The 25,681-nt window shown below is 43.7% G+C and overlaps 1 protein-coding gene and 1 long non-coding RNA gene across 2 annotated transcripts in view; both read right to left on the bottom strand.

The window, feature by feature from the left end:
• Positions 1 to 6,806: 6,806 nt before the first annotated feature.
• Positions 6,807 to 7,921, bottom strand: LOC309532751. Its single transcript, XR_014220006.1, has 2 exons — positions 6,873 to 7,921; positions 6,807 to 6,842 (listed from the first exon to the last, which is right to left on the bottom strand). It is a non-coding gene; the product is annotated as an uncharacterized lncRNA (long non-coding RNA).
• A 15,395-nt stretch (positions 7,922 to 23,316) lies between these two features.
• SEMA3D (semaphorin 3D) overlaps positions 23,317 to 25,681 on the bottom strand; it is a 174,830-nt gene continuing 172,465 nt past the window's right edge. The window contains exon 18 of the mRNA XM_082223091.1: positions 23,317 to 25,615. Within this exon, the coding sequence (XP_082079217.1) occupies positions 25,190 to 25,615 (426 nt within the window). The 3' untranslated portion in view covers positions 23,317 to 25,189. The remainder of the gene's footprint in view (positions 25,616 to 25,681) is intronic.

Genomic DNA, 25,681 nt, shown 5'->3' with positions numbered 1-25,681 from the left:
GTAGCTCTGACTCCCTCCCAACCCCACTTTGCTTGTCAGTTTGTGAATTCAATCTTCAGTAAATCGGAGGAGCACAGAAGGTGACAGGCACAGAGGCCGGGACAGATAACAAGTCGGGAGGATCTGAGGATTAACCAATTGCTCCCTGATGTCAGGATGGGAATCCGTGGAAATAATCATTTTGGCATCCGCCAGGAAAGGCCAAAGGTCAGGGTTTAGTGCCGTCACAGTTTCTTGACATCATCTAAACAGGTGCCTAATGAGGCGTGGTAGGTCTTTTTTAGACTGCTTTTAGGGGTTGGGAAGAAGCTATGTCCTGAAGATGCTATGGGAGACAGTAAGGCTGTTTGGGAAGTAGTGATATATTATAAATGGAAGGTCTGCCTAAAGGCACCAGGATTTGCTCTGTTGTTGTTGCTTTATGGGAAATCTATCTGCAGGTTATGCATGGGAAATGGGGGAAAAACCAAAACCCTTGAAACCATGCACCTTGGTATCGTTGGCCAATTGACATACCCTGTGGTTTAAATGTGATCCTTCTGACTGCAGCCAGAATACGGAAGCTCAATCCAGATAAGACAGAGGAACTTTTAATTGATAGTTCCCAGGACCAGAGAGGTTGCCTGCTCTTGAGGGTTTACACTGCCTCTTAAGGAGCAGGTACAGACCTTACGTAGACCAGTACAGTAGAGACATCTTTTATTGCAGCTGGGGCAGATGAAGGCATCAGGTTGTGCTCCTATGGATGTGCACCATGGCTTACCTTGCCTTGGCTGATTCACTGCTGTGGAGCCCCCTCTGTGGGCCAGATCATGGGATCATGTGCAATTTCTGGTGTCTGCGTCTGTGCATACACGATTTCCAGCATCTGCATCTGTGCAGACACGATTTCTGGTACCACGAAAGCGAGTCCTCGTGCTGTGCTGCACTGGTTTCGCGCAGCGCCTGGGGACTCGCTGAGCAGGTGACTCGATTCAGGGGCAGTTCATGGGTCGGTAAAATTACCCTCATGGGCAGCTTGTGGCCCATGGGCCTTAGGTTGCCGACCCCTGCACCATGGTGTTTTTATTTCTGTGTTCCTCCCCGTGGTCATTCCTCCTCTGGTCACTGCTATGGATTCACAAACTGCATGTCTCCAGGCACTGCGGTCGCCTGCAAGTGATTCCCACATAGCACGGTTGTTGTTGCCAGCCTTCATGTCATGCTTGCAGACATCTTTACAATGCCGAGTTGGCCTCCCCGTAGAGCATGCCCTTGGGGGCCCTGCCATCTTCCATTCTGTGGGCACGGCCAAGCCAGTGTAGATGTCTTTGAGACAGGAGTGCACACTCAATAATCCTACCCAATTTGGAGAAAATTGCAGCTCTGTGGTATTTTGCAAGGCCACATGTTTCACTAGAGCAGCGGTTCTCAACCTGCAGGTCCCCAAATGTTGTTGGACTACAACTCCCATCTTCCCTGAGCTCTGGCCTTGCTAGCTAGGGGTGATGGGAGTTGTAGTTCAACAACATCTGGAGACCCACAGGTTGAGAAAGGCTGCACTAGAGGGACAGAGCTGTGACAGTCCATGATAAACTAAAGATGGGGGGGGAGAGAGGAGCAGGCTCACCCACTTCCTTGGAAGTAACTAACACATAGATCAATATGCCTTACTGCTGATAAATAGGTGTCAGGGAACTGACATCAGAGGCACGGGAGAAGGAGAGGGTCTCTGATTCTGCAGGAGAAGGTCCCAGCGCTAGGGGGAGACTCAGCTGGGAAGAAGGGGAAGGGAATAAGTGTAACACCAGGGATCCAGGAGAGCAACGGGACGAGGAGGTGCAGGGGCTCCAGGACTCTTCGCTGGAAGTTAGTGAGGAGAGCCCAGGCACCTCGCTACCCACGCCCACCCTGCGCAGGAGACTCCCGCGCAGTGAGAGGCGGAGACGCTTGGGCATCAAACAGCTCTTATGCTGGCAGCGCTTTAAGAAACGCCCACAGACAGATTCTACGAGTGACTAAGGGCAGCCACGCTGAGATGGGCTGTGCAGTCCAAAGGGTTTAACCAGGCAATCTAATGCCCAAACGGGGCAGGATTATGCACGAGTAACTCCCAACCACTACAATAGGCATTGTCTATTGTCCTATTCCATGTGCAGAGAAGAAAAGCAGGTTTTGCGGTTTCCAGTAGATACTTGGGTTGGTATTTTCTTATGTCTAATATTTTCTGATAGTTCCAACAACCCCTGACCTTTGGCTATATAATCACCTGGGTGACAGGAGCCCCCGTCCTGTCAATTTCAAGCAGAAACCCTGAGCTACAGATCTGTGCATCGAAGAACATAATTCATGCCCAGACACACCATATGCTCAGATGGAGGCTGTGATCTAACACAGTGACAGTTGGATCTAATCTTTATTAGTTTTACCTTTGCAAAGGTTAAATGCATGAATGAAACCCGCATGAACAGACTTAACTCTGATGCTACAGGATGATCGGAACAGGGTGGCAAGGAGAATTTTAAAGCAGCGCAGAGCGGTGCCTCCCGTGACCTGGGTTTTGATGTGATTCAACACAGAAGCACATGTGGCCTTTCAAGGTCTCTGTGGTGTTTTCATAAGGGGCTCCTGTTGAAGATACTCACAAATTACTGTAATACGGAGCAGTTGGCAAAAGGGCCCAGCAATGATATCTAATAAAGAGGGAATGTAATGTAGGCCAGGATGCTCCTCAACTAGTACAAACCATCTGTTTCTACAAGATATCTGCATTGCAGAGTTGGAAAACAGTGGGGGGGGGGAGAAGGAGTTTGATGAGACAAATATTTTCAGATCTAATAAATCTACAATCATTAACAAATCTGTTAATACTGACACCTTGGAAAGTCACAGAAAGTTTATGACATGGGTTTGGACCACTTTTTCCCATCAGTTTCTAATTGTCTTATTCTGATGTTCAAACCAGATGAAAGTCAGAACGAGTTTGTCTAAAGTGGGGCTCCCAAAGAGAAACACATGGGGAAAATATTTCAAGCTAAGTTTCCCTTTGATTGGCAGAGTTAAGTGTTTGGCCATTCCATTCCGCAAAGTTAAAAAAAAGGCACCAGTCGGGATTGGTTGAAGCTGGAAGAGCAGCAAGATATTTGCTTCCTGAAGAACAAAACACCCCAAACCAGGGTGCCTGACCCCCAAAGGGAGCGTGGGAAACCCAGAGAAGGAATCCAAGACATGGGGACCAGGGGGAGAAAAACTACAGCTGTAGGGTGCCTTTGCAATTCTGCACGCTTTGCTAGAGGGACATGGGTGTGATAGCCAGCGGTGACCTAATTATGGAAGATAGGGAGATGAGTAGATGCTGGTTGAATGTGCAGGAGGATGTGGTGTTGATCAGTGGCAGATTTATGGGCTGTGGAGCCTTGCCTGCACCAATTTTGAGGTGCTCTATTCATTAACCTTGGGACACGGGTGGCACTGTGGTCTAAACCACAGAGCCTAGGACTTGCCGATCAGAAGGTCGGCGGTTTGAATCCCCGCGACGGGGTGAGCTCCCGTTGCTCAATCCCTGCTCCTGCCAACCTAGCAGTTCAAAAGCACGAAGTGCAAGTAGATAAATAGGTACCATTCCAGCGGAAAGGTAAACGCTGTTTCCGTGCGCTGCTCTGGTTCGCCAGAAGTGGCTTAGCCATGCTGGCCACATAACCCGGAAGCTGTACGCAGGCTCCCTCGGCCAGTAAAGCGAGATGAGCGCCGCAACCCCAGAGTTGGCTACAACTGGACCTAATGGTCAGGGCTCCCTTTACCTTTTAAGGCATGAAAATAAGCAGGAGATGTTATTGCATAACAAACCAGAAAAGGAAGTTGAGTGAAGTCTCCCGGGGGGGGGGGCTGGGGAACTGTATTTCTTTTTCTGTTTCAGACAATGTTTTTGTGATGAACACAAAACTGCAAAACTTAATGAAAATTATTTTTAAAAAGAAAATAAAGACATTTGCACCCACTGTATTAATGCCGCAGGGGACTTTTTTATGTGTTCTTATGACCAACAAGTGGTGGAAGGAGCGAGCCGCATTCCGCTGAGTGAGCCTGTCCCTAGCTATAGTACTGGCTTTAGCCCTCTCACTGGTCAGAGCTGAATGGGCATAAGGATTAGGGAAGGGAGGCTGGGGAAGATGAAACAGGTTTGAAAAGGCAACAAACCAGCTTAGTTAAGATCACTTTTCAAAACTATTGGGATTTTTTTAATAGAGTAAATGAAGGGATTTCCCTCTGCTGAAATTCATCATTTACAACTTTAAAAAGGGACACAGGTAATTTTCACCTGCGATCTCTGCTGTGGTTGATTTCAAATACTGCACACATATATCTTAATCAGGTATTTGTCCCAAAAAGCATTAGCAGAGGCACTAAATTTTAAACTGAAAGGAAACCAAAGGAAAATAGAAGATCGATGAAGACTGAATCCTAATAAAACAGGGACAGTAAATTGTAGAAAGATGGCGGACCTTGAGAAAGTCCCCACCCCAAAACGAGTTTAGCTAAGCAAAATTTAAACTGAATACTCAGAAAAATATCAAGATGGAGATGTTAAAGAGAATCAAGAAAATTAACCAGAAAAGCCAAGAGAAAATGAAGGTGAATGAAGGGATGTGAAGCGGGCGGAATCAAGTTTTATTTACCTTTCAAACTAATTAGTCTTTGGATGAAAAGAAGGAGCACATGGATATGAAGCCTGCTTAAAGCAGAGAGAAAATGAGTAGGGAAAATAGAAGGCATTGCTTTTAAAAGGCATCTAGAGAAGTCATTTTATGAAGAGAAAGTTGGGGGTTTTGTTGCTGAAGCTAGAAATGTGCATGTGGGGGGGGGAGCAAAGAAGACAGGGAGAGGACAACACTGCTCCTTCTAATTTGATGTCGGCTCAGGTTGCCTTGGAAGGAGAGAAAGACAGGTAAGTTAAAAACTTGCTGAAAAGGCGAAGAAAGCATTTTGAGGATGAACCTGCTGGTGATGATTGGAGTGACTGTTCAGGGACATGGCAAGTCCAGGATCTCATGGGAAAGTGCTTTCTCTGAAGGAAGTTCCTGAGAGAGTGGAGTGGCTAAAGTGGTATATTAGGAACTGGGAGATTTGAGTTCGAATCCTCACTAAGCCATGAAACTCTCCACCTCTCAGCCTAACCTACCTCCCAGGGTTGATGTGAGGATCAAATGAGGAAGCAGACTAGAACATCAGCTCCACTAAGCCTTTCCAGCAGAACCTGCAAGATTACGAAAAGATATGGGAAATGGAGCTCAAAAGGTTAACTATGGAACAGGCCAGGCAAAATGATCCCTGATGCATAACATGGCGCTCTGGTGATAATAAACAAGGTTTTGCGAATTTATTTTATTTTTGCTAAGCATCTTCTTGGAACAGCTATTTAGCACGTAGCTCAGACAACACAAAGCGTTGACTTTATATAAACAAAAATATGCAAACTTTTCACTTTGAAGTGACCATCACAGTGAAAGGAAGTTACTATCAAGTACTCTTGTATTTTCAAAGGCGATGTCAGGCTCAGGTACCTCACAAGTAAACCCTAAACGCTACATAGAATCATAGAGTTGGAAGAGACCACAAGGGCCATCGAGTCCAACCCCCTGCCAAGCAGGAAACACCATCAGAGCACTCCTGACATATGGTTGTCAAGCCTCTGCTTAAAGACCTCCAAAGATGGAGACTCCACAATGACATCACAATGACAGCAGCAATATACTTGTATACATTATGCCTGAAGGACATCTAAGTGAGCATCCCTTGCTTGGCTTAGAAGAAAATTTATGTTGTGTTCCTTCTGCAACTCTTTGTGCTAAGACTCTTTCAGGTTGCGGTGACGGAGTTGTCAGAAGAGGCCATATTCTGTGTCGCCACAATGAGGCTCACCTGTAGGTAGAAGAACACTTCTTTTCTTCCAGCTCTTCTTTCCTACAGGCTTCCCACAGTTCACTGTACCTGAGGGGAGAGTCGCCTGCATTTGGACTGTGCTGCTTTAGGTGAGTTCACATTCCACCACTCAGTGGTCTTTTTTTCAAGACAATTTTTTTGTACTGGTGTCTCCTTTTTCTCATTTTCTTTTCTGCTGGTCTTTTCACAGGTCTCCCCAAAGAGCTCTCAACCCGCAAATGAGGCCAGCGCTTCCAGCAGAGTCCCAGAAGTCATGGTGGTAAGAAAAGCAATTTTTTTATAAATAAATAAAAACTCGTTTTCTGTAGGATTGGTGGAAGGTGACTGGGGGCAAACTAGTGACCCTAGATGGCAGACCAAAGAAGGGGGACCCGCAAGACACAAAGTCACCCTCAGATAGACAAGTGAAAGGGTGAACAATCTTCCTTCTTTCCACACTAAATCTGAATCTCATCTCTCTGTTGTGCCCCTGTAGATCAATGGCTCACCCAGCTTCAAACAATAATGGCGGTCAAAATGGTATTGTATGATTGAAGGACATCTAAGTGAGTATTCCTTGCTTGGCTAGGGAGAAAATCTCTATTGTGTTCCGTCTGCAACTCTTTGTGCTAAGACTCTTTCAGGTTGCGGTGACGGAGTTGTCAGAAGAGGCCATATTCTGTGTCACCACAATGAGGCTCACCTGCAGGTAGAAGAACACTTCTTCTTTTCTTCCAGCTCTTCTTTCCTACAGGCTTCCCACAGTTCACTGTACCTGAGGGGAGAGTCACCTGCATTTGGACTGTGCTGCTTTAGGTAAGTTCACATCCCACCACTCTGTGGTCTTTTTTCAAGATAATATTTTTTGTATTGGTCTCTACTTTTTCTCATTTTCTTTTCTGCTGGTCTTTTCACAGGTTACTCCAAAGAGCTCTTCTGAACATCTTATGGGTTGTTGTTTTTCCTGAGAGAACATTTGCAGAATGTTCTCTCAGGTTTTGCATTTTACCTTGTTGCATTGCTCAAAAAAAAAAAAAAAGCAAAAGACACTGGTGGTCAGCGCTCCTGGTTCCCAGGACGGGGTTCAAGTCCCTGTGGTGTCCATGCTAACTTCCAATGCAACAATCATGCCCCTCTTTCCCCCCCTATAGCCCTCACTTCCCAATGTATTAGCATGGGAGGGTTTTTGGATAGTAATTTCAGTGAATAAGCTTGGTTCTGAACTCCGCCAAGGCATCTAAGGACCAATTCAAGCAACATTTGCACTGTGCCTGCTGCTCTAATGATGCTTCCCTGATTCATCACCGGCTAGATCATGTGGGTGCTTCCTATCCGAGCATCCCAGGTATGTATGCATGTATGTATGTATGTACCGTATTCTTCGCCCCATTAGATGCACCGCCCCATAGGACGCACCTAGTTTTATGGGGGGGAAATAAAGAAAAAAAATTAAATTTCCCCCCCAGGCGCAGGGGAAGCCTGAGCTTCCCCCGACCCCAGCCCCCAGAACAGCCTGCTATCCGCAAGTCTAGGGAGACGCGCCCCAGGCTTCCGAATGCAGGCAGCTCTGCGCGACCCTATGGAGCCCAGCACTTGCTGCTGCTGTCATGCACGCATGCCATCAATCAGTCAGATTGTTTGTAGCCAATGACGTTAGGATACAAAACACCAACTGGGTTGGGCATAGGGGCAATCCTTTGTCGTGGATGGAGAGGAGGTTGTAGTCTCTCCCTGCCCCTCCAAATGCTGGGGTATCCCATTAGAGGGATCCGGGGGGGGTGGTCATGTCTGAGCGCCCAGGTGGGGCAAGGGCCAAAGGCACTCCCCCACATGGTGGTCCCTGCGGGGGTCACCCTATTGGATGCAAGTCTTCAGAACCTCCGCCTGGATTGACCTACGCATCACTTTCGGTGGGTGGGCTGGAAGTATTTAGATTGCCCCATGACCAAGCCAAACCTCTTTCATCTGTATTCAATGAAGTTGTGGTCTGTTTTGATCCAAACCCGTCTTAGTGGTCTTTTATTTATCTTTAATTTATCTTTATTTAATTCTTTATCTTTATTATTTAATTCTTTATCTTTATTTAATTGGTGAGCTATGAGGTGAAGGGGAGGGTCAGATGCCTTGTCAATCAAAGAATGCCTTGTCAACCAATCAGAGGCAGCTTTGTCAATCCCAGCATAAGGTATAAAACTGCCAGGCCATTGGCCTGCGCTCAGGCCGCCCAATTTCTCTCTCTCTTTTCCCTCTTGAGTTGGCTTTTCTTCTTCTCTCTCCCCCCCACCTATTCTCATGTTTTTTTGTTTTCTTTAGTTCCTTTACCACTCTTTTCTTCTTTCACTCTCTTCCAGATTGTGCAAAGTTTCCTCTTTCCTTCCAGCTCCTTTTGTCTCATGCTTTTACACTTGTCAGCCCAAAAGGAGGAGGAGGGTTTCTATATGGTAAATGCTTCAAAGTAGGGACTTCATCTGTGGTATGTCACAAATGGGACCTGCAACCAAACGTTGCAGTGCGTTCTGCTGCTTCTGTTTAGAGTTCCAGCCAGCTCTTCCCTCCAAGTGCATTAAACACAAACACACACACACAGAGGGACGCCCCATTCCATAATGATAATTTTATTCTTTATACCCCACACAACGGTCTGGATTGCCCCAGCCACTCTGGGCGTCATCCAACATGTATAAAAACAGAATAAAACACTAGACGTTTTAAACAAAACCCTTCACTGTACAGGATTGCCTTCAGACGGCTCGGGAGTCAGGTTGGGGACTGGGGAGCATGGCACCTGGACCTGCAAGTGAGTTAAACCATATCTATCGTACGGTGTACGCTCAGGTTGCGAATGTGATCCATGCGGGAAGCACGTTCAAAACCTGCAGCGCCCGCAACCCACAGCGCCATGTCTGCGAACATGCGGGTTGCAATTCGGCACTTCTGCGCATGCGCAAAGTGCGATTTAGTGCTTCTGTAACTCGTTCCAGTACTTCCGGGTTCGGCATGGTGCTCAACCCGAAATTGTGCAACCTGAAGCGTCTGTAACCCGAGGTATGACTGTATCTATTTTCACTGTGAATTATCAAAACTTCCTCAAATCATGTAAATTAACAAATCCCCTTGGCCGTTGACACTGGGGTCGAAAATATAGCCTGTGAGTTTTTCACTGTGGGCAGGAGAGAGAGAAAGAGAGAGAGAGAGGTGCTGCTGCTGCTACAGCAGCAACAACAACGAAGTCCTGTGTATCCATGTGAGTACAGTGGTGCCTCGCAAGACGAAAAGAATCCGTTCTGTGATTCTCTTCGTCTAGCAGTTTTTTCGTCTTGCGAAGCAAGCCCATTGATGGATTAACGGATTAACGGATTAGCGCTATTAGCGGCTTTTAGCAGGTTTTAGCGGCTTTTAGCGGCTTTTAGCGGCTTATCTGCTGATCGGATTAGCTGATAAGCGGCTTAGCGGCTTAGAAAAGGGGGGAGGAAAAAAAACCAGCAGGCACTCGCAAGTCATTGTCGTCTTGCAAAGCAAGCCCATAGGAAATTCATTTTGCGAAGCACCTCCAAAACGGAAAACTCTTTCGTCTAGTGAGTTTTCCGTCTTGCGAGGCATTCGTCTTGCGGGGCACCACTGTACATGAAGGCAAGAGGCCAGCAGGAACACATTGAGTAGCCGTGGAGAAATCCCAAGCCCTGGGTTCCTGGGAGAGAGGCCATGACAAGTCTCAGGATGCTGGCTTAGTGAAGTGGCAATTTCTCCTCCTCATTTTCAGGGCTATAGAAAGAGAAAGTATTAACAAGATCCAGCAGCAGGGAAGGTGTTGATCCTTTCTCTAAGCAGGTGGAGTCAGGTTTCCCCTCTTTCCTGTGACCCTTGGAGATACTGCTATATCACTCCCTCAAACGAAAAGTTCTTGAAGTAGGCATTAGCCATACCCAAGCTTCACGCACACTTGTATAAATTGGAAGGAGCATTACTGAAGTCAGTGTGGAATGTTAACTCTAATCTTGCTGATAAACCTGAGCGAAACCGGTTTGGAGATCAACTCTTTCAGTCAGTTTTGCAAGAGCAGCCAAAACGGTTTCAACAAGGTTACTTACATAGCAGAATAGTGCTCCTCCTAATGTACCCTGTAGTGTTACAATACCAATTTTTACTTCATGTGCTTGACACCACATATTTTAGCTGGGTCCAGGCAATTCTAACTCCAGCTGACATGCTTTCAGAGCACACCGTCAACCTTTTCCTTGCTTTAAAGGTGTGGTCAGCATGTGCAGTCGCTCTGGTGCTTGAGAGCCAATATATCGCTCCCCTGAAACTGCAGCAAAACTCCAGTTTGAAATGTGTCAGTTGTTAGACCTAAGTTCTTTGGGAATCACTGTGAGCTTAGGCCTAATGTGAAATAGGGTGAAAGGCCAATCCTAAAAGTACTCCACAAAATGGTAAAATCAACTGAGTCTTAATGTTATTGATTTATTTAAAAGGGAGTGTGTGTCAGCCCTGCAGGGACAGGGAGAAATTCAGTTCAGTTGGCTTAATTCCTACTTACCCAAACAATGTTCAAACCATGTGAGTCACACTGAATTTTTTGATGTAGTTGTCTGTCCCACCCTAAATATGTACAATGATGCATATTTTAAGGGAAAGTATGCATAAAGAGAAATATATTGGTGAAAACAAGCAGAAAAATTCATTGCGTTTTGGAAAATCGCTTGCAAAAACGTGTCTGTCACTAGAGAAATGCTGATGGTTTTTTGTGAGGACTTCAAAATATTTTTGACTGAGGTAACCAAGTGCCATACATAGATTTGTAGAGTCGGAAGAGACCCAAGGGTCATCTAGTCTAACCCCATGCAATGCAGGACTCTCAACTAAAGCATCCATGACAGATGGCCATCCAGTGTCCACCACCTCTCATGGGAGTCCGTTCCGCTGTCAAACAGCTCTTACTGTCAGAAAGTTCTTCCTGATATTTAGTTCAAATCTCCTTTCTTGTAACGTGAAGCTATTGGTTCGAGTCCTACCCTCCAGAGCAGGAGAAAACATGTTTGTTCCCTCTTCCATGTGACTGCTCTTGAGATATTTGAAATTGGCTATCCTATCTCCTCTCAGTCTCCTCTTTTCTCGGCTAAACAGATCCAGCTCCCTCAACCATTCCTCATAAGGCTTGGTTTCCAGACCCTTTATAATTTGGGTCGCCTTCCTCTACGCACATTTGAGCTTTGTGACCTTGGGCATGATTTTAATGACTCAAATTGCACACTCAAAATTTGTTCAGCCGCGTGAAATTAATCATGCCAGCTGAACCCCAAAAGTGAAAGATCTAAGCATGCCTAATAACCAGATAAGCTTTAGGAGGTGAAACAGGCTTCTGTAGGGAAGACAGCTTCTGTTGCCAGGATACATTCACTAATTGTGCATGCATGAAATCTGAAAACTGATGATCTTGGGTTTCATTTGAAAGACACTCCACTAGTTCGCATGGAGGCCCTGTTAAAAACAGGTGAGTAGAATCTGAGGAAATCCCAGAAGCCATAGGAAACATTTCGGAATAACAGTTGTGGGACAGCTCTCTTCTCTCAGTCAACACCACTTCTGTGGTTCATGGTGATTGCTTATATAGCAGCATCTGCTTTACAGCATGCAATGCACAAAATAGACAATTGTTTGCCACATTGAGCTTCCAGTCTCAACAACTGCTCACATATACCCACTACAAATGCCTCCCTCTCCCTTCTTGCATTCTGGCACCTCCATTCTCCATTTTGGGGTTTTATTTTTCTTAAAAAAAATTACTTGAAATTTGAACCCCCCCCCAAAAAAAAGTACACAAAATATTTTTGGTTTGTAGAGTTTATTTTCAACTCGGAACAGGGTTTCCTTGGCAAACAACTGATTTCTCTTTGGTGGTAACTTCCTTCTGAAGTGAATGTCTTGTTCAAGTATTCGGCTGCAGGCATACACCTCTATGACAGCAAATCCGAAGGAAAATTTCTTCCCATTTGTAGGCAGCTGGTTACCATATTCCACTGAAAACAATCCTTCAAGCAACATGAATGGTGTAGTTTGCCTGAAAACCTTATACAGTCTTTCTTTCTTTCTTTCTTTCTTTCTTTCTTTCTTTCTTTCTTTCTGCAATAAAAATACTCTCCATGTAGTTTAATGTCTGTGGCCTGTAAAATAATCTTTCCGAAACTTCTTTGAAAGCAGAACCTGCTGATCCAAAACATGCTTTTATTGAGAGGATGGAATTCCTTCAACAATCCGCAGAATGCTCAGCCTTCAGGCAAATATGCTGTGGGTGAGTGTTTCGTTTCACATTTCTGACAAAAAGAGACAGCGCTTTCTACCAATAATCTGAACCAGAGAGGAGGGAGAGACGCTTGCGTTTCCAAAGTGCTCCTGATTTGGGAATGGGGTGGGGGGTTGATTTTCCTTTTCCCTGTATCCTAGGATTCTCACTAAGATTGAAACTGGCTTGGGGACTCAAGTATTGATGGCTCTTCCAGGATGTGAGGTGCAGGTGGAAGTGAGGGAAACAGAGACTTGGCAAAAGAGTTGCATTCCCAATGGACTTCCATGTAGGATTTCATGCAGGTTGGCATTAAATGCTGTTGACCTTCTGCCTTTTGCTGTTCTCCAGATGAAATTAGCTGTGAGGACTGCACCAGGCATTTGGGTTGACGTATTTCCACTTCTTCTTTTTACAGGGGTGGCTAACCGGGCAAATATTTGTGTTGCAGCACAAGGCTAATGGTCATGATGCCGGGCTGAAGAGAGATCAGGGGAGGGGAGACTGGGACATTTCTTTTTATATATATAAATGCAACAACAGCAGCAACAACAACAACAGTAATGTGAGGTATCAATTCTCATGGATCCCGGAAGCAATGGATGGATTGGAGCCTAAAGGACAAAGCCTTCCGAGCCTGGCAGTCGGGAAAGAGCCAGTTGGGGATGACGTCTTTAGGATCTGGATGCAAATGTTAATGGAATCGCTGGCCCAGTAATCATGGACTCTGTGAAAGGATCCTTGCATTCAGAACTGCATGGCAGCGAGTACACCATCCAGTTGCATTTGAGTAACAATGGATGGCAAGGTGCAATGCTGAAACGTCCCACCCCCATCTCATGCCTGCCTTTCTTCTGTCACTGCTTGCTTGGGGAAGGGTTTCTTTTCCCCGTTAGGTTAATAATAATAATAATAATAATAATAATAATAATAATAATAATTTATTTATACCCCTCCGATCTGGCTGAGTTTCCCCAACCACTCTGGGCGTCTTCCAATCAAGTGTTAAAAACAATACAGCATTAAATATTAAAAACTTCCCTAAACAGGGCTGCCTTCAGATGTCTTTTAAAGAGAAGATAGCTGCTTATTTCCTTCACATCTGAAGGGAGGGTATTCCACAGGGTGGGCGCCACTACCGAGAAGGCCCTCTGCCTGGTTCCCTGTAACCTCACTTCTCGTAATTAGGGAACTGCCAGAAGGCCCTCGGTGCTGGATCTCAGTGTCCGGGCTGAATGATGGAGGTGGAGACGCTCCTTCAGGTATACAGGACCAAGGCTGTTTAGGGCTTTAAAGGTCAGCCCCAACACTTTGAATTGTGTTTGGAAACGTACTGGGAGCCAATGCAGATCTCTCAGAACTGGTGTTATGTGGTCCCGGTGGCCACTCCCAGTCACCAGTCTAGAGGCCGCATTCTGGATTAATTGCAGTTTCCGGGTCACCTTCAAAGGTAGCCCCACGTAGAGCGCGTTGCAGTAGTCCAACTCATCTTTTCAGTGTAACTTCTCATAAGAAGTTTCTCCTGTTCCAGAATCAAGTCCAAAACACACTGGTTTTACAGGATTTTCTCTGTTTGTATGAGTTCATCTAGTTCTGCAGAAAGGCTCATCATTAAGGAAGGCCCGGAACAACAGATATTTCACTAATTGTCTTTAATGCTTGACCCCTTTAAACCTTTTCTGACAGAATGAAATATTTCAGCTTAATTGGCTTCCCTGGTGCCAGATCGCAATTTGAGTCCTGCCCCCGCCATATTTATTAGAAGCGTTTCTCTCCCCCCTCCCCCTCCCTGATTCTCTGTTTGCCACACTTTGTAGTGATCTGCATTTATTAGCAGCCTGGCATTCATCTGTCAAAACTTTGCTTGACATGGATGTAATAGAAAGGGGAAAGCTTCACCAGTTGGATTTCTGCCTGTCAAGGCACAAGAGCAGAGCTGGTTTTAAAAAAGCACTTCTCTCCCCAGTGTTTGATTTCATTCATCTGGAGTTTCCCTCCACTTGTGCTCAAGATGTCTCCCAGCTCAATTCATTGCGCTGAGGTCTGGTGTGTACCCAGGGATGGCCTGAGGTGTTTTGGAACCTGAGATGAAACATTCCCTCTGCCCCCCCCCCATGGAGGTGCAAACTCTGCAAGGTATCCTCTCTGAATCCCCCCTCCTGCCTGAAAGCAGGATTTTTCATTGGCTCTCCCACACAAATTGGATATTACATGATGTCCTTGAGCAATACATGCAATATCCATTTGTGCACATGGTTCCAAACCCAGTAAGAGATGTATACTATTGAAGCCTCCCGTGTGCACATCATTCTAAATGGATCAGGGTTTTATAAGCCCCCGTGCAACTTGAAATCCCCGTAGGTGACCTTGAGCAAGTGTCTCCATCTCTTAATCTCACCTAGCCAGCCTATTAGGTGCATAAACTGAAAATGAATTGAAAAGCACCACGGTCACAAAATATGGATTCAGAAATATCCAGGGCTAAATGGATCACCGCATGGAAATGGATGACAAATGTCCAATAAACAAGATTTGGTACCACACAAATCCTGTTGTGGATGTTAAATATGCACCAGGATTTAAGCAGAAGCTTGTTATGAAGGTGAACAACATCTGGCTCCGTGGGCAAAATTGCAGCTGACAGAGGAATGGTCGAGAGGAGATTGAAATTAAACTTTGACCTATTGACAGAGTCACGTCCCTTAGTTTTGCTGCTGTAGGAATAATTTGCATTTTGAACACCTCTATGAAGCTGTCTGTCCTGATGGCAAAATATTTACACATAAAGTGAAGAGTCCTTCGGAATTTACTGTTTGCTAGAGTACAATCAATATGTACGTTTCAGAGTTCACTGCCATCTTGGATGCAAGACTAGAATCCATATTAACACTAAAGTAAAAAACAAACAAACACACCACTCATTAACCACTTAGCAGTGTGCTAATTATTACTTTTCACAGGTAGCAGTTTATTTTTATTTATTTTTTGCAAGCAGACCTTTTGGTACTATCTTAAAGGGGGAGATGATTATGAGGTTGAAAAACACTGCAACAGAATAAAATAATATGGGCCCCTGTTTTTAAAACATCTAACTGTACCCTCTAATCTGAATATCCTTGACTAATCCTCTCAAATCTACACTGAATTTGTTCTGTGGTATTGAACTGTTTGCAGCAACCTGATCATTCCTACACATGACTATCTATATCTATCTATCTATCTATCTATCTATCTATCTATCTATCTATATTATTCAGGACTTTCTGTTACAAAATTATACATACATAAATCATAAAACATGACACGGCTGACAAAAATAGGCCACTATGGGGTAATATTATTCCATTTTAAATAATTTTAAATGATTTCATTTTAAATCCATAATTACATTATTTTTATAGATCCAGACATTGAGAGAAAATGTCCAAATGGCTTTTTAAACTGACCTTGAAACGTCAATTTCTTTAACAGTTTCTAGAATAACCATACAAAATAGCCAAAAAAGAGAGAGAGGTCTGTCTTAGGGGTGGGGGTGGTGTAACTGGCCAAATTTATACATTTTATTTCTAAGTGGGTTTTAAATAAAAGTAGTATGAAGGATTGAGGAATCTCTTCCAACTGTGTGGGTCAGATTCATAGGAATATAGTTGCGGACCATTTTATGAGACATAAAACTGGGACTTAATTCAGAGTAAAGTTGGGAGGTGACTGGCGAGGGAATCAGAGCTACTCTCCCGTCACCATTAATCCCGTTTCAACATTCTGATTCATTTTAAGATACCATAAAAACTGAGGTGAGTCCATTTGAGTCCAACCTAAAAATCATTTCATGGTGTGTGAAAGTAAAGTTATAGGCCATAATCTTAAGGGGTACGAACTCCATATGTGCGGAATAGAGATTTGGGGAGAAATGTAATTCGTTTCTCATATAAAGGCAAACCTACCTAAGTATTACTTTCTGAAATGGTACACTAATCAAAACAGAGCTGTCCCTTGAAACCTACGCTCCCCTGAATTATTATGCAATGCAGTTTACCAGGCAAATAATGGATACCCAAATGTACGTATTATTGAAAACAGCATTAGAAAAAAGCTTTATAGTAGGGGAAATTACTCTGCAAAAATGTGTGTGTTGGGAAAAATTGCACACAAATATGTATATTTTAGGGGAAATCTGCAGTAAAATGCTGATGAATTTTCGTAAGGATTTATATATATATATAATTACAAACTGAAGAATTGAGGACTGGAAAACTGAGAAACTGGGACAAACCAAAATTAAACCATTTGCCCATCCCTGGTGTGAAGTTCAGCTTCTGAGGCCTCCCTCTCTGAAATGTGTCACCTAACATTGCCTGGAAAGCAGTTCCTAAAACATGGGAGAAACTTCAGAAGCTGGTGTATAGTGTAAAGAGTTACAAGAAGGAGGAACATCCCTGTATGTATCTGAGGACCTCGCAGGATTACAACTCTGGTAACGGACAGACTCTGGTAGCATCTAGATCAAGGGAAGTAATAGTGCCACTGTATTCTGCTCTGGTCAGACCTCACCTGGAGTACTGTGTCCAGTTCTGGGCACCACAGTTCAAGAAGGACACTGACAAACTGGAACGTGTCCAGAGGAGGGCAACCAAAATGGTCAAAGGCCTGGAAACAATGCCTTATGAGGAACGGCTAAGGGAGCTGGGCATGTTTAGCCTGGAGAAGAGGAGGTTAAGGGGTGATATGATAGCCATGTTCAAATATATAAAAGGATGTCACATAGAGGAGGGAGAAAGGTTGTTTTCTGCTGCTCCAGAGAAGCAGACACAGAGCAATGGATCCAAACTACAAGAAAGAAGATTCCACCTAAACATTAGGAAGAACTTCCTGACAGTAAGAGCTGTTCGACAGTGGAATTTGCTGCCAAGGAGTGTGGTGGAGTCTCCTACTTTGGAGGTCTTTAAGCAGAGACTTGACAACCATATGTCAGGAGTGCTCTGATGGTGTTTCCTGCTTGGCAGGGGGTTGGACTCGATGGCCCTTGTGGTCTATTCCAACTCTATGATTCTATGATTTGTAGCATCCAGTTCCCTGTGTTTGCTGAGTGTTCACAAGTCCCATTAGGGATCCAATTCCCGTTAAGGTTTGTGCACTGCAGACATGATACTACCAATATCAAAATATAGGATGGGGGACACCTGGCTTACTAGCAGGACATATGAAAAGGACCTATGGGTCTTGGGGGACAACAAGCTTAATATGAGTCAACAGTGTGATGCAGCAGCAAAAAAGGCTAATGCTAGTCTAGGCTGTATCAACAGAAGTATAGTGTCCACATCAAGGGAAGTAATAGTCCCACTCTGTTCTGCCTTGGTCAGACCACACCTGGAATACTGTGTCCAATTCTGGGCACCACAATTTAAGAAGGATGTTGAAGGCATCTCCTTCTACCGGTCAACAATAGAAAGTGTCCTTTCATACTGCATCATGGTGTGGTACGCTGGTTTGACATCAACTGATAGGAAGTGCCTACAGAGGGTGGTGAATACAGCACAAGATATTATGGGCTGTCCCGTGAATCCGCTGGATGAAATAGCGGAAGAACATTGCCTTAGAAGAGTGAGGAAAATTCTCAGGGATGATTCACACCCTGGATGGCACTTTCTTGATCTCCTGCCCTCAGGCAGAAGATATAGAAGCATGATTAGTCGCACCAACAGGGCAAAGAACAGCTTCTGTCTGTGGGCTGATAGGCTGCTGAATGAAAAGATAACAAGAGGGCAACTGACTTTTGGGTTTGGTGGGTGTGCATCAGTAAACAAGGGGAATTAAGACTAAGAGAGCTGAGTGGGGGGTACTTGTGTAATCTCACAAGTTGTACAAGTGACAATAAAGTATTTCAATTTCCAAACAAGCTGGAATGTGTGCGGAGGAGGGCAGCGAAGATGATCAAGGTTATGGAAACCAAGCCTTGTGAGGAATGGTTGAAGGAGCTGAGTATGTTTAGCCTGAAAAAGAGGAGACTGAGGGAAGAGATGAGAGCCATCATGAAATATCTCAAGGGCTATCACATGGAAGATGGAGCAAGCTTGTTTTCTCCTCTGGAGGGTGGGACTCAGACCAATGGCTTCAAGGAGATTTCAACTAAACATCAAGAAAAACTTTCTGATGGTAAGAGTTGTTTGACAGTGGAAGGGTTTCCCTCCTTCATTGGAGATGGTTGGAAGGCCATCTGTCATGGATGCTTTAGAGGAGATTCCTGTATTGTGGGGGTTTGGACTAGATGACCCTTGCGTACCCTTTCAACTCTATGATTCTATGAATATCCAGATCAAAATCTGTCTGTTTGGTATTTTAATTTTTTTAAGAACCAACACAAAATGTTTCTAGTTGGATACAGTCCACACAGCAGCAGCATAGCAAGAAAAGTGGTTAGTACTAGCAGAGGCCAAGGTGTGTGGATATGAAATACCACCCAATTGAAGACTTGTCTGGACCTTTTTCCAATATTATGACTTGTCTATGATTTTCTTGGCTTGCCTAGGCAAAACTATTAACCAGCAACCCACAGCAGTAATAAAAGGCACCAGGAGCACTTTTTCTGCTTCTTACATCACTCCGGCAGCTAAAGAAACAAACATTCTCTACCCTTGTAAAGGCCTGCATACATTAGAATGCAACTTTCTTTAAAATCTCCAAATGCTTATTTTATTTGAACTTTTGTCTGAGGGAGAACCTGAGTGAAAATTATTTATCTAGTTACTCAAGGCAACGTTATCTAATGCGCCACCAAGCTGCAAGAGAACTTGGCTTCAACTTGAAAGCAGCCTCACAAATGAGTTCATGAAAGTTATTGCCTTCCAAAACTTTTTACTAGCCCTCCTCAACTCTTGGCCTATGATGCTCCTTTGCCTTTCCATAGGGCCCGAAATAAGAAAAGTGCCAGGTTGTATAAATTTAGCTACTCTAGCCGCTTGGAGATTTAAATCAGGCCACCGAGCGAAGAAGTGATCTGCTTTAAATGAGAAAAAAATGTGAGCTTTTGAGGGGAAAGAAAGAGCAGGATAATAAAGAGAAAGTCTCCACCAATCTTGGGTTAATGTATAAAAATATAAAATATATTATATTTTTCACTGCACAATATAGTTTTAAACACTCTGCATGTTATATAAAGACATTAAAACTATAGTATTGCACTAGATCCTTCCTTCCCCTTAAGGTCTCTATGGGCAATGTTCTATATTAACATTGAGAGCATAAGGGTTTGCTATTTAAAAAATGAAATAGGGTAAAGCCTAGCCAATGGATGAAGAACGCTCCCAAACAATTCACAATAAGGAGGTAAAGGAACCAGCCTTATTACACATGAAAGGAAAAGACCAGCTTCATTGCAACACCTTGGAAATCTTTCCTAAGCTGCGCAACTTTTGTTTTTTAACTACTTTCAAATAAACCCAGAAATGAACAGATTTCACACCTTGGCTAAACTATACCAGCTTATTGCAGAGGAATATTAGCCACACAAGGTAAAAATTAATAATAAAAGTGTAATAGAAAAAATTAAAAAGCCATATGGTATCGATTTTCTTCTACAAGTGTGATTCCTTTGTCCTCAAATGATTTACACCTGTATTTACACTTGCAATATCATTCACCAGGTGATGTTTTTGGAATAATTTGCTTTTTAAAAAGGTCTCTTGATTCCAGTTAAATCGTCGATGGCAAGGTGAGATGAAGTGGCCAATGAAATATTTTCAAATCTGCTATGTATATATTTACATTAAATACATGCTATAACTTTGCCTTGCCAGAGAACTGGAATAACATATACAAGGCTCAACAGACCATTCACACTTCTCATGCGTAATGCTGTAACAGGGAAGGTTATGTCATTCCTAAACATTCTTTTTTCTGATCTTGTGCTCTAAACAACAAAAGAAAAGGAAACAATTTCTGGATCTGGTAACACTAAACTTACCTATATATTATCTTAAAAATTTCCTATTGATGGATCCAGGTCAACGACCACATTGTTGCTCATTTTCTTCTTGAAATGAGATTCAGAAACAGCATTCTAGACGATTGCTTGCATGTGTGAATGAGTTACACCAGAGGAAACACCAGAGAGAGAAACTTCCTTTTGCCTCAAAAATGTTTTGTGTGTGTGCAATGGAGACACTGAAGCTGTGAATTACAAAATGTTGAATAAGCGAGATGTATGTGCGTGTATTGGGCTGTGATATCCAATGTGGGTCCCTTTGGATGAAGCTGGGACTACAACTCCCCTCAGCCTTGACCAATGGGCCATGCTAGCGAGGTGGGATGGGACTGATGGGACTGATGGGCACTGGAGTCTGGAGTCTGAAACATTTGGAGGTCACTGATTGGTTCAAAATTGGGAAAGGCGTATGACAAAATTGGGAAAGGCGTGTCTTCCTGCTTATTTAACTTATATGCAGAATTCATCATGCGAAAGGCTGGACTGGATGAATCCCAAACCAGAATGAGATTGCCGGAAGAAATATCAACAACCTCAGATATGCAGATGACACAACCATGATGACAGAAAGTGAAGAGGAATTAAAGAACCTTTTAATGAAGGTGAAAGAGGAGTGCACAAAATATGGTCTGAAGCTCAATATCAAAAGAAGAAGAAGATCATGGCCACTGGGCCCATCACCTCCTGGCAAATAGAAGGGGAAGAAATGGAGGCTGTTAAGTTGTGGGTTGACATAGCAGCCGGCACAGCGATTTCTTCAAGTAGCTCTTTTATTCTGGTAAGCTGGAAATAAACTGACTCCGAACAGCTCAGCCGGCCTGTATTTATAGTCAGCCGGCTGTCAACATTGTAACCATAACAGCTCAGAGTTCCCGCCTAAAATAACGGACGCGGACCTGAGTGAAAACTATCTACAGACCTGAGTGAAAACTATATACAGTATCCCCCTGTTGGCCCAGGGTGAAACTACACTACATAACAGAGGCAGTGAGAGATTTTACTTTCTTGGGTTCCATGATCACTGCAGATGGTGACAGCAGTCACAAAATTAAAAGACGCCTGCTTCTTGGGAGAAAAGCAAGGGCAAACCTAGACAGCATCTTAAAAAGCAGAGACATCACCTTGCCAACAAAGGTCCATATAGTTAAAGCTATGGTTTTCCCAGTCGTGATGTATGGAAGTGAGAGCTGGACCATAAAGAAGGCTGATAGCCGAAGAATTGATGCTTTTGAATTATGGTGCTGGAGGAGACTCTTGAGAGTCCCGTGGACTGCAAGAAAATCCAACCTATCCATTCTTAGGGAAATCAACCCTGAGTACTCACTGGAAGGACAGATCCTGAAGCTGAAGCTCCAATACTTTGGCCACCTCATGAGAAGAGAAGACTCCCTGGTAAAGACCCTGATGCTGGGAAAGATGGAGGGCAGAAGGAGAAGGGGACAGCAGAGGACGAGATGGTTGGTCAGTGTGCTCGAAGCTACCTGCATGCGTTTGACCAACTGGAGGAGGCAGTGGAAGACAGGAGTGCCTGGCGTGCTCTGGTCCATGGGGTCACGAAGAGTCGGACATGCCTAAATGACTAAACAACAACAACATGTTGTATCCCCCTGGAACTTCTAGATTTTTTGATAACAGTTTGAGGCAGATCACAGCTCAAACTAACAGTAATTCCACATTCCACCACTACCTTTGAAATCAAAGGAGGAGAATCATATATAACAAAAGAAGCCATTTATTACTCACAGGATCTGCTATGTTTTAAAGGGCGTTACTAGAGGAAGAATTTAAAAGAAGTGTTCAATATATGTGGAAACATATACGGTAATTTGTATATTTCAAGAGATGTGGATTTCTCCACCACACTCCCCAAACAAAATTGATTTGTTTGTTTTGTAAAAAACAACAACCCATTATTATTTTTTTCACAAAATTCCTGCAAATATTTTGTTTGTACATGATCCCCTTGTGCCCACATATCAAATTTTGATTTAGGAAGATTTCTATGTGAATAACCTTTGCAAGTGATATTAAAAACCTTCATGATTTTCCCCAGAGTTATTTGTTGTGTGTTGTCATTGCCAGGATGGCCAATATTGTTTTTGCTTTGGTTTAACATAATTAAAGAAACTTGCAGAACACTTTTGTGGTTGCGACGTACGGTAGAAATTATTGTATGACATAATTAGCATGTTTGGGGCATTTATTATAGCCATTTATTTTTTCAGTTGCATTGAAATTGTTCAAATTCCTGTGTTCATTCTGTTTCCCTTGAGGTCCTTTCCCAAGATCTACAGTCCTTAGGCCTGACCTTCATTGCCGACCGAATAACAAGCAAATGGCTTTTTAAAAGACCTTCTTCCTCAATATCCTTTGCTTTGTCTAACTCCTTCAGTGGCCTCCAGTGCCCCTTGAAATGTTTGATCCTGTTAAAACCAGCTGTCTCTCTCTCTCTCTCTCTCTATATATATATATATATATATATAATTTCATGCACATTTTGATTGTGTGTTGTTCTTTTTTAAAAAATCCTATTTTGTAAAAAATAAATAAATTACTAAATTGATATGAGAATCAAAGTCCTGCTAATATCTAAAATGCTGAACATTTGTACTAAAAATATTGATTTGCTGCGGAGCCAAAAGCATATAGCGAAGGTATAAAGAATTTGTAATAGCCCCATTATCACAGGTTCCTTCCATCTTTCTCAGAGATTCCACCCACCCTCCATTCAACTGAATCTTGCACAGAATACCAAACGCAACACTTGCCTTGCCCCGGGCACTGGCAACCCACACTAGGCCACTGCTATAAAGCAGCGGCTATATTGCTAAATTAGAGTGTCCATCATGTTGGGGTCATTAATTAACTTGATTATGCACCACCATGTTAATAGGGGGTCTAAATGACCCAATGCTCATTTAATGAAATCTTTTTTTAAAAGAAAACCACCCTGGCGAAAAACCCCAACACCCCATATTGCAATCATGGTTTAAAATGCCCCTGTACAACCAAACCTTTAAGGAGCCTATATGAGCTATAGTGCAGCACAACTTAGGGGGAACAGGTGCAAACCCCTTTAAGATCAGTTAGGAGCAGGAGCCCACATGGTTTAATTTTCTAATGGGAATTATGACGATGCAAATCATTAACATCCATATTTTCCATACGCGTATCCCTTTATCCAAAAAAACAAATGCAAAACACAAAGCATCTGTACAATTATTAACCAGAAGGAATGTAGGTACATATACAGAGCAACAGACGATAACTACTGCTAATTTTTTCCAGAGCTGGGAGTCAATGCTTTAATGAATTTGCTTTAATGAATGGCATGCCAATTACATGGCTTTCCCATAGACTTTGCTCCCAAGATGAGTAGAATGCATGAGAAACAAGGAAAGTCTGTCGTTTTTTGGTATCCATGAAAGCTTTCTTCCATGTGAGGAAGTAGCTAATTTGTCATTTCACACCCAAAAAGGCGTGAAAAGTGAAAAGGGTGGGGGGGCAGCAGAAAGGAGGAAAACTGGTAAGAAGGCACTTCAGTGTAGGGGCAAGCCTTGAGATGATGAGATGCGACTCTTGTTTGATCTCAATTTGGGCGTTATAAACCAGCTCCACTGATGCCAAACGACTACATGGCCACAGAGCTCTCCTGGAGGAAAAACTGAATTCTGTCAGGAAAACGGAATCTACCAAACAACAGAAAAGTTAAAAACAAACTAGGAATATTTTACAAAATTACAAAGCTGCCCAACTCTAACTTGTGCGTTATTTACACATGGACGTTGTTTTCATTTCATTTCAATAAAAAATATAAAGCATTAATTTCCCCAATGCACCCCTGTCTCTAAAATGCACAGGACCTTTACAAAAAGAATACACAGCTAAGGACAAAGGCTGCTTCTGCCAGGTTGGGCTGGCAAATGGCATTTTCCTTGGTGGATATATTTGGGCTGCCATTTGCATCAAAGAAGCAAATGCAAACCAACAAAGGAGTCTAAAGTAGCAGAGGTGATGTGATGGGTAAAAACGTCTTAAGAGACAGACAGGAGAGATGCTGGCAAAAATCCCATTACCAACTAATAGGATTTGTGTGCATAGCTCCCATTCGCTTCTTAAGGAATTTTACTCTCGAGCATGTTCGCTGGCAGGTCCAATTTGAGTCAACAGGTCACCTCAGCAGATGGCCTTCAAACTGGTTGCTCCTTACACTCTAGGGAATGAAGCTCTACATGTCTTCTGAAAAAGCGAGGATTACATTTGTTTGCATGTGCTATGACCCGTCCTGTCCACCCAGACAAAAAATACCAAAGTGGACCTATGTGCCCTCAGACCCCGTGTGGTAAAGGTCCTGGGAGGGACATTCCTTGAGGGATGACCAAGAAGCTGCAACTTACCAGGCTACAATTTTAGGCCTAGGAAGGAACAGAAAGGGCCCAATTTTGTCAGCTGTGTGGATGAACCCCTCATATGCTGCTGCCAATGGAGTCTGGTGTCCATTTCTATGTGTCAATGCCTCCACGGACAGGGTCAATGTGCCGGATCCTGCCCTGGGAAGGGTTGGTGTGCTCAGCCCAAGAGGTCTGATCTAAGCCAAAGGAGTTATGGTGAAGGGTGAGGCCTATCTGGGATGGATCTTTTCAACAGACCCTGACACTTTAACCAGCCTGCTGTGAAATGGCGTGGTGAAACCTAGCAGCTGTTCAATCAGCCCATTGTCCATGTTTTTAAACAGAAAACAACAGAGCAGCCATTCGGTACGTCACATAAATTAACTCTCCGGAGCCTGAGATGCAAAGGAAGTCATCTCAGTTGAAACCAGGGGACATCGGAACAGCACACAAGTCCTGAAGAAGTCTCTCCCGCATTGCTAGTGTATTCTTCTATGGGAGGGGGGGTCTCATATACATTAACGACTAGGCATGGACTGGTCTCTCTGAGAGAAGCAACAACGAAAGGGAGGGCCCAGAAAACTAACAAAATTGTTCTCATTTGCAAAAAAAGTCATTTCTTTAAATAAAATATGCAGACTATGTGGACGCGGGCGCAGTGTGTGGGGTGGCCGGCTGGTGATGCCTGCGGTTCCTTTTCTTCTTGATCTCCTGGATATGTTTCCACTTGGGTCCTCCTTTGTTCCGCTGGCGCTTCTTTTCCCGGTGCCACATCTGCTCACAGTACTCATCCAGGCTGAAACTGGGGCTGCTGAGAAGCTGGATGTAATCCTTGTACCGCAGCCGGGACTCCGCTAGCAGATCCCTCCCTCGCCCTTCTTCATCCTCCGTCTTCTGGGAGCTTTCCATCTGCCCATTCTCGATGACATTTAAGCTCAACTTCACAACGGTTCGCACGAAGGTGTGCTCCTGAGCATTGCAGTAGTAAGCCCCCGTGTCCTTTTTCTGCAAGCTGCGAATCAACAGCCCATATTCCGTCTTGATGATCCTTTCATCCGGTTTCAGCTGTGGGTGGAAAGAGACAAATACTGTTGTCAGGCTTACGAAAACAAAAAGGAAGTTTTCTGTAAG

Source organism: Podarcis vaucheri (assembly GCF_965113315.1).
Source record: "Podarcis vaucheri genome assembly, chromosome: 5".
In the NCBI taxonomy this organism is placed as follows: domain Eukaryota; kingdom Metazoa; phylum Chordata; class Lepidosauria; order Squamata; family Lacertidae; genus Podarcis; species Podarcis vaucheri.
Note: the sequence above shows the minus strand (reverse complement) of the source record. Positions and strands in the feature narration are given on the sequence as shown.